Consider the following 16,377-nt stretch of genomic DNA (forward strand, 5'->3'; position numbering starts at 1 on the left):
CCCCCTTAGCTGTTATAAATTCACTGTAAACCACAGCTTCACTGGGCTTATTGCTTTCATAAAACGGTTATTCCATATACGTAGTAAGGTTTCACAAAATAAAACAGTGCAAATAAAGTGTAATGATATTAATAAAAACCGTATTCTTCCACCAAGCAATGTAGTTCCTCAGAATCAGTTGTGGTTGCAATAAAGTGGTTAACAAGCAACAGACAAACGTAAACAAAGGTGTATGTTTGTAGAGTAATTTACAACAGCTTTGAATGTGGCTCAGCCAATCAGAATCGAGGACCGGAACTATCCGTTTTATAATCTTAATAATTTTACCAGATTGAAATATAATGTATTGAGAATTGAGAAAGTAATATGCTCTTAACTATTTTAAAATTATTTTATGTATTTTATTTTTAGTAATAATTTGATGGTAAACATTTTAGTTTCTTATGTAATGTTATTGGATAGCCTAGGGAAATTATTTAGCAATTTCAGCACAAGCTAATTAATATTAATGTGTCAGACGACTTCATCAAATCCCCCTCTAAAATACATGCAAAAATATTCAAAAGTGTTTTCTCATTAGTTTATCATGTACCTTCAGTGTTACTTGGAGTAAAGTAAGACAATAAAAGGAGATTTACTAAATTGTGTAAGCTGCAAAAATCTTTATTCCTTGCTTTCTCTAGACTGGTGCTTGAGTTTGATCTGTTGGTGTACGCGTTTGGCCAGTTCCCCCTAGTGGTTGTCACGTGGATGTGTATGTTCCTGTCCACGCTTGTGGTTCCGTATGTGTTGCTCAGTGTCTGGGCTAGTGTTTACCCCACGTCAAACCATCGGGCCTTATGGACAGTGCTGGCCGGTTCTCTCTTGCTGCTGTACCAGGGACTGTGTTTGGGTTTCCTGCCCACATATGTGGTGCTGAAGAACGGCCTTCCCCCTGCTTCATGCTTCATACTTATTCTAGAACAGGTACTGAGTAACCATAGCAACAGGATTTTTATCACTGTTGATTATTGGATGCTTTGTTTTCTGCTTTAATGTGTTTATTTGAATTTGATACTAGTTAGAAGTCTAATAATATTTGAAAGTGTTTACTTTCACTGCTCAATCTAGTTGTTGCTATTGTCTGTTTTAAACAGGTGCGCCTGATAATGAAGGCTCACTCTTTCATCAGGGAAAATGTGCCAAGAGTGCGATCCTTAGAACGAAACAAAGCAAGTAAGATCCTTACTTAGATGTTAGTAACTTCACAGAAGTAAAATGACAAAAACTTACATTTGATTTTGTCTTTCTTTTTTTCAGATTCGTTAGATGTACCTCAATTCACCCAGTACATTTACTTTCTCTTTGCACCCACCCTGATATACAGAGACAATTATCCACGGTAAGAAAATATACTTATATGTATAAAAATTAAATGTTTCACACACACACATTTATTTATTTATTTAATATTAAGCTAAAAGTTTTAGCAGTGTATTGGTATCTGTTTTCATAGAAATAGCATGTATAAAAGTAATAAATAAAAATGTATTCAGTTTTGATTTCACTTATGTTACTTTGTCCTTGTAGAAATCCATGTATTCGGTGGGGTTATGTGGCTACAACGTTTTCGCAGGTGGGCTCTTTAAAAGAGTACATGTTTAAGTTGTGATTTTTATAAACATTTATGTCAAGACTTGGTAAATGTTATGTTGAGATCTTGAATATGTTTTTTTTTTCTGTGTCATTCCAGGTGCTCGGCTGTTTGTTTTATGCATATTACATATTTGTGCGGCTGTGTATCCCTCAGTTCCGCAGTATCAGTATGCAGCTCTTTGACCTGAGGGCCATGGTGTTGTATGTCTTCAACTCTATACTGCCAGGTAGAATGTCGACAGGACAGACACTTTTTAATTTAGCACATCTTTAGATACATTTATACTGATAAGAAGTCTACACACTGAAGAAGACACAGATGTAATAAAAAAGTGCACAAATAAATGCAGTTTGTGTAATGGCGTTGTCCTATATCCATAGGAGTGCTGGTGCTTTTCTTGGCATTTTTTGCCTTTCTGCATTGCTGGCTTAATGCATTTGCTGAAATGCTACGGTTTGGAGACAGAATGTTTTATAAGGTAACAGACAGCACCAAAATGTGCCCTGTATTTAATTTTTACAAATATAGACCCTTCGATCTTTTAGGCTTTATACTGCAGTGTTATTTTTCATGTTCCACATGATCAAATTTGTTTTATTGAAAAAAAAGATTAATGCTAAATTATGTTGCCATTATACAATTGTTCATTGAATAATGTGCTTTTTCTCTAGGACTGGTGGAACTCCACTTCATTTGCTAACTATTACCGCACATGGAATGTTGTAGTACATGATTGGCTTTATTACTATGTCTACAGGGACTTCCTGTCGGTAAGTCATCAGTTGAAAATGTGGAAAATGAGCACAGAATATAAGATAAATTATTATAGTTATTCTTTATTTATTGACTGATTAATTATAATTTATATTCTATATAATCACTGTAATTTACTTTTTAAATAATTTTTATACAATTGTTTTATTATATAAATATTTACTTGGCTATTATTTAATTGGCTATATATATATATCACTTTGAGTGCACTCTTTACAAAAATCAACCAGGAATCACTGAAATTCATTGGTGTAAGCAGTGTTTCAGATTGGACCTTGACGATGGCCCTATGTTGTGCTGTATTTCAATAAACAGTCTGTTTTTGGTTTATTTGCGTGAACTCTGGAATTTGTGTGAAATTGTGTCCAAATGTGCATCAAGCTAAACCAAGTGTGATCATCCATATCTACAGATGACACAGAAGCGATTCCGTGCAGCGGCCATGTTGGTTGTTTTTACTGTGTCTGCTGTGGTGCACGAGTACGTTCTGGCCATCTGCTTTGGCTTCTTCTATCCCGTCATGTTCTGCCTCTTCATGTGCTTTGGAAGTAAGAATCTCATTTATTACAAGAGCATGTCCCTGCTGAAAAAAACAGATAGTCTTAGCTGGCTTAAGCTGGTTTTACAGCTGACCAAGCTGGCGTTTAGCTGGTCAGCAGCTGGTCTACCAAAAACCATCCAAACAGACCAATTTAACCAGCTTGGGCAGGCTGGGATGCCAGATAACCACCTAGACATTGGTTTAAGCTTCGGTTAAAATTACTCTATTTTATATGACATAACAGAGCCTGAATATGAAAGTCTCTAATGCACTCATGTTTCTATTTAGTGGTGTTTAACTTCGTTCTTAACGACCGGAGAAAAGGGCCAATCTGGAACGTGATCATGTGGACTGCACTGTTCTTGGGTCAGGGTGTTCTCATCTGCCTGTACTCTCAGGAGTGGTACGCGCAGCGCTTCTGCCCCATTCAAGAGGTAAACAAAGTGCATGTTCTTGGTAGGTTCATCTAGTTTGTGAATTTATTCATATATTCATGGTTTCTTTTTGTTTCCTCAGCCTTCTTTCCTAGACTTGCTGAAGCCTCGATCCTGGACTTGTACTCCACAGACTAACACTGCTGTAGATGCTCACTAAAGCCACACCACCAGCCTTCAGATGAATCAGATTTGTTCTGTATTCTGGAACTTTTTTTTTTTTTTTAGCATTCTATAGGTATTGCACTCTGACCAAATGAAGTGAAAAGTGACAAGCTTACTCTATAATCATGAGGACAATGTTTTATGAAGAGGCCTTATATATTTCATATTTATTATAACATCCATAATAGAATGTAGAATGTCTATAATGTGCATTATGAAAATGTCTTTGTTTCCTTTCAAATTCCTAGTTAGCATTTGACAATCTATTTTAGGTTATGTCTGATCTGGCTAAAGAGATTCTATTTTTAGAAGCATCTGTGATGTTGAGAAGTTGAGTTGAGATCAGATTATACAGTAAATGTGTTTTGTTTACTGCCACTGCTTAGATAGTGTTTGATATTGTGGTGTTATTCCAGTACTGGAGAGGCCATGGAAGATTATACATGTGGTACATTTTAACCTGGACTACACAAAATTGTAGAATGTTTACAAGCGGGGTTGTGAATTCTAAAACCCCAGTGGATTTAAATTATGTGCCATACTGCTGTGAAACACAAAAATAGTTTACTAATTACATTTTACTCCTAGAGTTTTAATTAAAATGACTTTGATTTGGGGCAAATTCTCCTTTCTGCCAGTTTTATTTACTTTAGTTACTGTTTGAAGAGTTGGACTGATAGTCTGGACTTTGGAAATTTGGACTTCATGTTTGTTTTTTTTCTTTCTTTCCCTAGAGCTAAACTAATTAGATACTAATTTAAAACCATGCTTTAGGACTTATTTATTACCAAATAGGGTATCAGATTTTTGGAAGTGTTAAGGTTTTGCAGCTGGCTGCACTCGTGATCATTATTACTAATGGTTTTCAAGCACAATCCCTTTGTTGGTTATAAATTATTATGTACAGTGACATGCAGGGGATTTATTTAAAAAAAAAATAGTAATAATAAAGTCTACGGCATTTATTAGTGCAAAAAATAGTTTTGAGTGAATAATCTATCCAATCCCACAAGATGTTTGAGATTGTATTATATTTTAAAGGGGTCATATGATGCAATTTCAAGTTTTCCTTTCCATACCTGCAATAACTGTGATGACCAGCAGGTGGTGATGGTGAGAGTTGAATGTTAGGACTACTGTTTATCTGCACACAGCATTTTAGATTTCGTTTCTTTATGGCACCTGCCATGTAAATGTTCTGTTGTAATTTCTAGAATAGTCGATGACTGTTTTTTCATCACAAAAAAGTTATAAATATTTTGGAATAATCTAAACCGATGGCATATTTTTAAATGAATAACTTTTATCTTGTGAAATGTTCAGTGCGTAGCCTGTACCAACATGCTCTGTAATGGACAAATAAACAGTTTAACTGACTATAGTGGTTTGCTTGTATGCACTATCTACCATGTTGTGTATTGATAAGATATCAGTATATCAGGCTAATATGTTTCATGTGAATTGACCACGTAAAATCAAACTTGAAAAGTGAATTAAAATATTAGCCTATTTCTTTACAGATGAAATTATGTTGCAGAAATTAAAGATTATTATTTTAATATTAAGACTATTAGTAGCCTATATTTTGCCACTGCTGTTGGTAAAGCTAACAATTTATTAAATTAAGAGCAAAACATAGATTATTGCTATATTAGGATTATTTATTAATATTTTTTAATTCATTTTTAGTTTTATATTGTCCACTTTCTAGTTGGAAGCTGTATTCATTTTGTTATTTTTATTAGTTTATTTTTTAGTTATTTTAGGACAATAAGTTAAACTAAAAAGAAATGTTGCTTTGGCAACTAACTGAAATAAAATGCGTTAAAATAAAATACATGTTAATATATATATATATATATATATATACACACAGTATCTCACAGAAGTTCTATTACAATTTAATTTATATCCGTTTGTTTATTTTAAGTAAAAAAATTTTCAGTGGTTTTAGTTTTAGTTAACTAAAATAACCCTGCTATCAAAACATATTACTGAATATGATATTGATATAAGTGAGGTAGCATTCTATGCTTTATATTGCTTTATTAACACACTTCAATAACACCTTTTTGTTTTTATTATTGTACTGTTTACATTACTCAGTTATTGACCTTAAGATATTATTCACTGAACATAATGAATGAACAATTCTCTTAATTTTGCTTATGTTAATATTCATGTATTAAAAAGAGAGGATCTTTGGCATCACCGCGATGATGGTGCTGCGCTCTCCGTCATTGGCTCGTGCAGCGCACGCCACTGATTCTGCGGTAAAGATGGCGGCTGCGGAGGGGACGCGCAGCGGCTGGAGCAGAACGGAACGACCCCAGACGGGTCCGCTTTAAGAGAAACAGCGCTGGGGGCAGGAGGATAGTACATTTCCGTTTAACAGAGCCGCTTATCCGGTGCCGTTTGGTAGAATTGAACGATTAGACTGTGCGTTGTTAGCTGTTAGGTGGTGGTGGGTGGGTTCTCTCGCTCTCTCTCATACACACACGCACACACATATCGTTACACAGATTGCTAAGCTAAGCTAACGGAGCTCGGTCCGGTCCGGTAGAGGAGGAAGAGAAGGGGTGACCAAGAAGGGGAAGACTATCATCCCGAACAGATCAGGCCGTCGTCCCGCGGGTCGTTCTTTGGGGGATGTGAGCGGTCCAAACGGACGGCGGGTCTTTCCACGGATCTGTGTTATTTTCCCACCCAGAACACTCGCAGGATGGGACAACAGGTAGGCCGCGTGGGAGAAGGGGCTTCCGCGGGGATCCAGACCCCACCGCAGGGGCAACAGCAGCAGGGCAGATCGAACCGGGCCAGCAGCTCCGGGAGGAGACCCCGAGACGGTGGCGGCGGCAGCAACATCACAGGGACTCCACCGGGCAGAACTGCCGCTGCTGTCGCTGCAGCGAACATCATGCTGGATCCAGGAATCAATGTTTTCACCCTGCATTCAGGTATGAGCCCATTCAGGTCTTCATTGTGCATGTTTATTGCTTTGAGTCACTGCCAACTTGCTTTTCATTGTCGGTGAAGTGTGGAGCTGCTCTCCGGTTTAGATGGATCCGTCAGGATCGGCGGAAATACTCCATGACTCTCAGGCTGTGTTGCAAAATCTAGTGTGCTGCCTATCTAGACAGTGCTATTTTGACATCACGAATGAGTTCAAACACTTATTTAATCCCTAAACTTGCTCTCTAAGTAGACAGCTTACTATGTTTTCTGACACAGTCACCGAAATGTGGTGAATATAAGAGCTCAGGTCAGCCCGTTTGAATTGCTATTTCTTATAAACAACACTTTCATGTCTTAGTGACTTGGTAGAAAACAAGACTGAAACCATGTCTTGAACATTGAGGGGACGAAACAAATTTCCTTTGATGGATTTTGACGAGCACTTTTAGACCAGTCGAGGCAGACCATCCTAAAAATGTAACATATTAAACTTGTTTCATCCTAACAACACACAGCAGAGAAACATCAAGACAGTATCAGATTTTGGGAATGGCTGTGGTGTTTACGGCTCTGGTAAGAAGCAGTTTGTGAATTTAACATGGGTTTTGTAAATGGTCAAGCATGGTCCAGTGTCTGGTCACCTTCCATTGGGACCTTTCTTTGTAGAGTATAACCATGTGTTGCTGTAATTTTTAGGTTTCGAACTTCGAATGGCGTCAATCCATTTAATAACAACATTGTACCTATTCCAAGATTGACTGTCACCAAAATTAGTGTATTGGGAAACTTGATTGGTTAAAAGCATTGTCAAAATTACAAATTAGTGTGCTGTCACTTAAAACTATCCAAAATATACTTCTGAGATGTATCAGCGGCACTGACAATGTTTACAATGTCTCTTTAAGATCTTCTTGTTAAAGCTATAGACATATACCTGTGGAAATGTATTTTTTATATATATTTAATATTTTTGTTATTTATTTTATATTTTAATATATTCATATGATTTGAATATGAGCAAATTCCACTTGACCACCTTAGCCCCTAGTGTAAAAGTATTTAGTTAAAAATGCTGCGTAACTGTATTTATGCCACCTCTAAGCAGCATTAAACAGTATGTGTAAAGACACACAATTGCCACTTCAGAAGCGTTTCTGCGCCACCTTTGCAGTGTACATTTGCCATTTGATGTAGACTATTGTGGTTGTTTAAGGGCGGTAGCTAACTGAATTGAGAAGGGGAAGTTCAGACACAATACAATACTAACTGTAGAAATGCTATCTGATGGCTGTTATTTGATAGGGACTGGCATTTATTGTCTCTTATGAAGCACTTGCTGGTGGGAAAGCTGCTGGGGAAGCCACCGCTTTCTCGGATTTCGCTTGCGAGTGATTTCACGGACTCATTTGTTTCAGGCAGTAACACAAAACACATATTTGATCGTAATACTGTTTGTCTGGCAGTAATAATGTGTCACACAGATTTATCTTTTCATAAATCTCATATTCCAGGTGTTGTTGGGATTATTGTGACTGTGGCTGGGATTACATTAGCTGTCGAGACATAATCTTGGATGGTTTTAGATGAACAGTGTTGTCTGTTGTCCATTACCCAGGAGCTGCGTTAAGTCTCTATGAAGCGTTGTGCCCAGTGTTGGTCTCTTCTCCACAGGGTGGGTTGATCAACGCCAAAGAGGAGCATGTCACATCTTGACAGCGAAACCCTTCGGCTGGAAACACTGACTTGTGAGGGCTGCAGATGAGTTATTTTTAATCTCATCGCTTATAGCCAGACGTATAGCTGTGGCTGAAAGTCATCTGAATAATCAGGATAATAATTGTAGGGTTACAGGCCTGACTAACTGCCATGATCGACTTCCTCAGACATTACAGATCTTATATCTGATGCTGAAGTCTGTTAGAGGGAGGACATCTTTTAATGTCTGTCTAGAGGAAAGATCTGATCTTGAGTAATTTTCCTCAGTCAAACCAGATTGTTTGGAATAAACACTGATTTTTCTCCCTGTAGCACAGTTAGTTGGAGTGACTAGCTTAAAGATTTAGAGGTTTTTAGAAGATTTAAAGGATGATGCCAAAATATCCTGCCCTTGGTCACATTTTGTTGTTTATCTGTGAAATGGCTTTTATAGTGTGTCAGAGCCTCATCTGTGAGGTAAAAGAGATAATTCACCTTAAAATAAAAAAATGTGTTGTTGTTTACTCATCCTCATACAATAAGGTCTGATTTGTTAACATTAGTTAAGTACATTAACATGAACTAACAATAAGCAATACTTTAGCATCCTTTATTAATCTTAATTTTCATTTTAACATTTACTTATTATTTTCTTTTAAAGCAAACGTTGGACGTTGTCATTAATCCACTGAAAGCTAACATGAACAATTGTGTTTTTATTAACTCACATTAACAAAGATTAATATGCTATGAAAACACATTGCTCATTGTCAGTTCTTGTTGGCTAATGCATTAACTAATGATAACATGTAAAACATTAATGCAAGGTGTTAGCCTACAATTTTTTCTAAGAACACAAAATATCTATGTTATATATATATATAGTGGGTGACCAATATATCAATAAGATGTGATATTGTCTGATAATTGGCATTTTTTAAATGATCAGCATCAGCTGATACGTTTTTCTGTTTGGCCAAGGAGTGTCAGAAATGGTACTTATTTCTCGTAGTTCGTTATTTGTGAAGAATACTATGATACGATTACAGAATCAAGAGTTTATCTTAAGTATACAGTTTTTTTTTCAAGTTTATTCTTTTATATAGATTTATTTTCAAATTGTTTATTTCTAATATAGTAAATATCATGTTAAATACTAAACAAATGTGTGATGTCATATTTAAATCGGCCATCTGACACCCTTATCTCTAATATAGCAGCATCGGCCCTTAAAAAAATCCATATTGAAAAAGAAAAAAAAACAGCATATGATTTTGGATTTTTTGGAATTCGTGTTAGTAATAGGGTTGGGTATCGTTTGGGTTTTTTCCGATACCGGTGCCAAAGTTATCTTTTGTTGGACAACAGGTTTAGAAATGTGAATACAATGAGGTTTAGGTTTAGGCATTTTAATTTAAGCATGTTTAGCTTAGTTAACGGAAGCTGCTGCCATCAGAGCAAGTGTAATTACTGCATTCACGCACTCCTCGAATGCTCTCATTTCCCGAGTTGTGCTTTTAAGTCGGAATGTGAAAACAACATGGACACTCACGTTACTACAAAGATGTGTTGGATTTGTATTATTAGAGCTTTCCGACTTGAGTTCACGTGCATTTTCTCAGTCGGGAAATTATTTTTCACGTGCGGTGTCGCGATGATGTTTCTTACGTCCGTTTCGGAGAACCATGAGGACAAATATTTCAATCGATCGCTCAGGCATGGCACTGAAATGAGGCACCGAAATCTGCGTTTGGATTCGGTTCTAGTAACCGGTGCCATATTGGTACCGGGTTTCGGTACCCAACCCTAGTTAGTAAATATGACAATTTTTTGTTTCAGATGAAATGTTCCTTGAAATCACTGAGGGTTGCAGAATCACTCTAGTACTCTCATTAACATTCTGTTATTACAACATCAACAGTAAGCTTTCTCACTGTTTGATTTTGAAACTCTGCAGTGCGGTCATCACTCAGAGTCTGATGACTATGCAGAGGCATAGGGGGAGGTGGACTGCTCGATTTCCCAAATCATTTAGGCCCAATAGGGCATTCAGGACATCGACAGATGACTCATTTCAAGCTCGGAGTGAAATTCCGTCAGATCCAGGAGAATAGAATATGCATCTCTTTTCTAACTAGTGGAATTCCATCGAAAGCGACTGTGACAAATAGTTCTTAATTGACCTGCGTGGTCAGACAGAGGGATAAATTAATAAATGAGTGGTCCTGTCTGCGTCTCCCATCCCCTGCGGACAGCCAGTGAGTCAGCCTGCTGCCGTTCTGAGGTCACAGGGCCAACCAACTCCACATTCTTTTTATTTATTTATCAACTCTGTCCTGTACCAGCGGGCTTTTATTATTTCAGTAGGGTGGTGCAAAGTGCTGCCCTGAACCTAATGTAGTCCAAAGTACCCAAAACGGTTGATTTTTAGAGCTCAGAACAGTGTGGACCTTCAGTTGGCACATTTTCCGAAGGCAAAATGTATAGACAATTTGTCTAAAGCTGTTCCATTATTTTATATCTATGCATTTCCAAGCCACAACAATACAGTTAGACACATTTAATACAATGTTGATATTTTGCAGTGGCTTCAAATGAGACTCATTCAATGAGAATTCAGTCCAGACTGACTGTTAAAGAAACATGAGAGAACAGTGTGGATGGTTTTGAGTGAAGTTATGGCTTTTGGGCTGTATGTACATCATCATTTTGTTTCTGGTAAGCAGGCATAGTGCTGCTGTAATTGAGTTGTAATTGTGTTACATAAATCTCTGTTTTATCTTTTATCTTTGAATGCACAGCACTATGACGCGTGTGAAATTCCCAGGGTGTAAGATGATAGGAATTAGGGACTAAATTAGATTAAACAATCCATTTTTTGATATGTGAGAGAGATTGAAGCAAAACAGCTGAGGAGAAGTTTTATAAAGTAGTCTCGGACTTCTTTCTGACTCATTGTGAAGACCTGATGGGACGCTCTTGGCCCGCGGTTCGATTGGGTTGTTGTTGCACCACTAGAGGTCATTAGAACACTTTTTTGGCACTAGGCTCAAACAGAGTATCAATGTTCATTTCAAACATGTCTAGTTGATATTGCAGTTTTCAGTTGTTATTTGGATACTCATCTTTGTGTGAAAGTGGGTGCCTGTGCTCTCCTAGCCACCCTCTAATCCGGCTTCATTTTAACAACCTTATCCGGTTCCATCCTCTCCTTGCGTCCTTATTAAGGTCTGGATTAGATGACACACTGGAGTAATTCTTGTATGTTGAGGCAGTGATGGACAATAAGGAACTCTTCAATTCAGTGTCTCCTTTGCTGTGCCTTGCAGATCAGTGGTTTTCAGTGTTTTTCTCTCTAGGCAAGTCATAGTTGGTTAGCCATTTTCAGCTCTTTTTGTCCTTGATTTAATGTGTGATGATGCAAGTGAATCACTGAATCAGTGCTTTGAACTGATTCATTGAAACAGGCAATTTGAAAGAACTGATTCATGGAAATTAAAACAATTAAAAGCATTTTTCTGCACTTCACTTTGGAGAAAATTACATTTTGGCTTTTTTTTAATCCAGGCACTGAAAACTTTTCAACTGTGAGAGCAAATATTTTAAAAAAAATTTTTTTTATCTTGTGTTTTAATATTTATTATTTTTAAATATGTATTTACTTTATTTCCCCCCCCCCAAAAACGATTGTGTCTTCATCTTTGCCTTTAGATGGTCTTTGTCTTCTCCTTTAGTACAGTTAAAATATCCAAAAAACATTTCTGACCCAATAAAAACCCTATTTGGCCTTTCATTCTTGGTCACATACACATCAAAGTAGATCTAATGAATCCCAGTCGAATCCCATCAGCAAAGCGTCTGTAGCCTGTCTGAGTGCTATATGTCTTGGAACGCAGAGTGAGTAATCCCACAATTCAGTAGTGAAAACCAAAGGGACAGAGGGGAGATTAGGGTTAAATCCAGGAGACCGGCATTATCACCAGAGTGAGCATCTAGCATCTGCTTAGTTCAAGTGCCATCGCCATTCCCTTTCCCAGCCTTTGTGCATTTTTATGTTGAGATTTTGAATGTTGTTTTTGTTTATTTTTTGTGCGTCATGTTCACTCCACAGGAAGTTTCTGAAACGGAGTGTTCCGTTTCGCTAATAACAGATTCACTGTGTTATATCACGATTTTATCACACCCTCGAGCTGTAGTACAGCCCATTTGGTATTGATAATGGACGTTTGAATCAAACGTGTTATGATCTGTGAAGTACGGCATAATTAAATCCACTGGCACGTTTGTCAACACCCAGCAACCATGGTAGTTAAATGGACAACGCCTCCTTGGCGCTATTGAGGCCATGATGCGTGTTCAGACAGGACCTTCACAGCCTGCCAACACTTCCTGATTGCAAGACCACTTGGCTGATTCAATCCATCCATCTCATTTACTCTCCATAAACTGTAATGGGTTTAGCCCACCAGGCTCGTTAAATACTGAAGGCTTAAGCTGTCTTATCTATGAGAGTTAATGCGGTCACCCTCACCTGGTGACGTGGTTGGCTTAACCACCACGGTTTAATTTCCTTTGAGAATGTGTATTTTAAAGCTTTCGTCTTTAAAAATGTACTTCTCACATCCTATATGAAATGCAGGCCCTGTAGGTGTTGCTTGGTTAAGCAGGCTCTTTTTAGACCTGCACAAAGAGGTGTTATGTTTGTGTTCATACTAGAGATTTGTCTAACACTCATAATAATTCATATTTATTATATGACTGGTTAGACATAACACCATCAAAAATTTGGGGCCGGTATTTAAAAAAAAAAAAGTTTTTGAAATTAACTCTTATGCTTACCAAGGATGCATTTATTTGAATAAATATTATTATCATTATTTGTGAAATATTATTAAAACTTTTAACTATTTCCTACTTTAATACATTTTAAAATGTAATTTATTTCTGTGATGTCAAAGCTGAATTTTTGAGCAGCCATTACTTCAGTCTTCAGTGTCACATGATCCTTCAGAAATCATTCTAATATGCTGATTTGGTGCTCAGAAAACATTTCTTATTATTATCAATGTTGAAAACAGTTGTGCTGCTTAATGTTTTTGTACAAACTGTGATACGGTTTTTTTCAGGATTCTTTGATAAATAGAGAATTCAAAAGAGCAGCACTTATTTGAAATTGAAATGTACTGTCACTTTTAATCAATTTAATGCATCCTTGCTAAATAAAAACAATGAATTTCTTTAAACAAAAACCTTTCTGACCCCAAATGGAGTGGTATTGCATAAATAACAAACAATGTAATTCTATTTCATCAGTGCCTATATGGAATGAGCAAGTTAGCTGTTAAGAACCAGAGGATGAGGCTGCTGTGAAAATTTCATCAGATATGGAGGATATGAGCATTCTGACGCATTCTGTGCTACCCACTCTGTTGTGGCAACCAGATCAACGGTGCATCAGATTTGTGTAAGCTGAGGTGGATGTTATTTAGAGGGAGCAGCCGCACGTCTGGATGCTATCTGCACAAAAAAATGACTCAAAGCAAAGACTGAGAGATAGAGGGCAAGGATGGAAAGAGATTAAGGATTGTCTGATTAAGTGTGTAAATATGTCAATCTGTGTAAAATCTTTTTCATTGATGTCACATCTTCTGGTTACATTGCAGTGTTAACTAAAACCTCACGCGCTAATTCAATCTAACACTTTTGCTGTTGTCGCTGTTATTGTTGACTGCAGCAGAGAAAAGATTATACGAAATTATGCAAATATCACATTGCTCTAGTGAAAAGAACATATAATTTCATAGAGTTTCATCCTGATGGGGCTTGTCAGTGTCTTGAGGTGGTGTTGTGTTGCATAAGCTCTTTATACGTACCTTTAAGCTGTAGGGCGTGTGTGATTTTCATGCTTGTACATGCTCGTAGAAAATTTGCATAAGATCCGTACCATTGTAAAGAGCATTGTAAACTTTAGAGTATGCCCACATGTTCCATCAAACTTTTGTTTCAAAAGAGTAAGAGCATGTTTAAAGGGAGCAAGTGTCAGGTCAATAAAGACAACACTGATACCAAAGGGTGAAAATATTGATCAGGTGTCAAAACAGTGTTCTTTCAGAAAACCTCCTTCCTTTAGGTCATTATGTTTGCGCTGACTTGTCAAGCTTGGTGTTCTAGTCTTCTGATCCAGCATAAAGGAAAAGAGGGTCCCCGGAAGAAGCATTAAGCAGTCCCACAATGCTTTGCAGGTGTGGGTGTACTGTGTGAAGAGCCCCATTAGCACCTCCGATGGACAGATAAATTACAGTAGCCAGGGTTCTAACTGCTGTGTAAGATGTCAAATGTAGGCCTGAGTGAATGGCACTGGGCAATTTCCCATAATCCCAAGTGCATTGTTATTCAGACCAGCCTGTCAGATTGATGGCTATAGGAATGGAGACCAATTGAAAGTTCACTCAGCACAGGTAAAAGGCCATATCTGGAGAATTTCTGAGAGATGTGGTTGAGATTTTCCAAAAGCTACAGTAACTGTTCAAAAGTTTGGGGTTTTGGAAAGAAATACTTCTATTCAACAAGGATTCATTAAACTAATCAAGTGACCGTAAAGTAAATTGTAATAACACAAAATATTTCAAATAAATACAGATCTTTTGAACTTTCTATTGATCAAAGAATTCTTAAAAAAATTGTATTACAGCATAATATCAACCAACACTCCTGTTTTCAACACTAATAATAATAATAAATATTTCTTGAGCATCAAATCAGCTTATTAGAATGGTTTCTGAAGGTTAATGTGACACTAAAGCCTGGAGTAATGGCTGTTGAAAATTTAGCTTTGCCATCAGGAATAAATTACATTTGATTTTACATATACGATATTGATGCTTTTATTGTATTTTGCATAAGAGACTTATTTTAAAAACATTTTAAAATCTTACCAACCCCAAACTTTTGAACAGTAGTGTTTAAGATAGTGTTGCATAACACAAACTCATGAATAAGATTTAAACCGAAATTGTTGTGGTAACTGAGGATGTAAATGATGTAATACTACTGTCTGTCACACAGCTTGTCAGCAACTTTTGTAACCTTTAATTGGAAATTTCAGCAAACTCTACAACTCTTTACGAAAACTTGGCAGAACTATTGTAAATGTATGTGTAAACATTTTTTTGTGATCACTTTTGACTTTTTTGTTTCACATTTGGAGGTAGTCAAATACAAATAACTTGATGCTTTTAAGTATTGTCAGTAGTGTTTTATAACAATACATGAATTAATGAAAATTTGAGTTTTTTGTAGTTATTAAATATTTGTATTTGTAAATATTAAATATTTGATATGTTTATTTAATATATTATAGTATAAGCTATTAAAAAGTCTGTGTAAACACTAGAGCCCGACCGATATGGGTTTTTTGGGGCCGATACCGATACCGATATTAGGGAGTAAAAAAAAAGCCGATACCAATATATCGGCCGATATTCTTTGTGTATATTATAGTACAGTACCAGTCAAAAGTTTGGACACTAATCATGGAGGAATTTCATGTGAAGTCCACTTCGCAAGGCACTTACGGTCGAATAATACAATGAGTGAATGCTGCCTGAACAAGAGACCTCCTTACTGAAGGGAAAGTGTTGACTGGTGTCGTATATTCGCTGATACCGATATATCGGCGACAGGCTCATATCGGCCGATAATATCGGCAAAACGATATATCGGTCGGGCTCTAGTAAACACTAAACAGACCTTTGAGATTATCGTATTATTTCGCATTTGAATTGCATTCTTTATCCAAATATTTCTTCCTCAAAGGAACTAAAAGAATAATTTATTGGCTGTTAAGAATTGTAATGGGAATTGTTACATTCATTACTATTACTATCTCTGTTGTTGACATTCAGTTAATTGCATGTGGTAATTTCACAAGTTCTCTCTTTGTATTGTAGTTTGTCTTCATCAGATTGTCTGTTGGCCTGTAATACAGCACTAGTCTTTTCAACTGGAGAGCCATTTACTGGAAAAGAGGAAGAGACTGAGTGAGAGGGGAGACAACTGTGCAGTTGTTGTTGCTGAGTACTTATGTTGGATCCTCATTGTTGTGAATGAACAGGATCTGTCCTTCTGTTTATGTGGGCCCATTGTTTGAGGAATCATTGTTCGGTGGTTCCTCTGTG

At 36.9% G+C, this 16,377-nt stretch overlaps 2 protein-coding genes across 2 annotated transcripts in view; both read left to right on the forward strand.

Annotated features, from left to right (window-relative positions):
* The window catches only part of soat1 (sterol O-acyltransferase 1), a 16,750-nt gene extending 12,616 nt beyond the window's left edge, over positions 1–4,134 (forward strand). Inside the window, exons 7-16 of the mRNA XM_016446128.1 lie at positions 684–966; positions 1,137–1,215; positions 1,300–1,381; positions 1,570–1,615; positions 1,733–1,862; positions 2,017–2,114; positions 2,308–2,406; positions 2,823–2,958; positions 3,240–3,385; positions 3,468–4,134. Coding sequence (XP_016301614.1) covers positions 684–966; positions 1,137–1,215; positions 1,300–1,381; positions 1,570–1,615; positions 1,733–1,862; positions 2,017–2,114; positions 2,308–2,406; positions 2,823–2,958; positions 3,240–3,385; positions 3,468–3,545 — 1,177 coding nt within the window. The 3' untranslated portion in view covers positions 3,546–4,134. The remainder of the gene's footprint in view (positions 1–683; positions 967–1,136; positions 1,216–1,299; positions 1,382–1,569; positions 1,616–1,732; positions 1,863–2,016; positions 2,115–2,307; positions 2,407–2,822; positions 2,959–3,239; positions 3,386–3,467) is intronic.
* A 1,552-nt stretch (positions 4,135–5,686) lies between these two features.
* The window catches only part of LOC107657876 (Abelson tyrosine-protein kinase 2-like), a 42,366-nt gene continuing 31,675 nt past the window's right edge, over positions 5,687–16,377 (forward strand). Inside the window, exon 1 of the mRNA XM_016446156.1 lies at positions 5,687–6,507. Coding sequence (XP_016301642.1) covers positions 6,273–6,507 — 235 coding nt within the window. The 5' untranslated portion in view covers positions 5,687–6,272. The remainder of the gene's footprint in view (positions 6,508–16,377) is intronic.

Source organism: Sinocyclocheilus anshuiensis, unplaced genomic scaffold, assembly GCF_001515605.1.
Source record: "Sinocyclocheilus anshuiensis isolate Anshui unplaced genomic scaffold, SAMN03320099.WGS_v1.1 scaffold107, whole genome shotgun sequence".
Lineage (NCBI taxonomy): Eukaryota > Metazoa > Chordata > Actinopteri > Cypriniformes > Cyprinidae > Sinocyclocheilus > Sinocyclocheilus anshuiensis.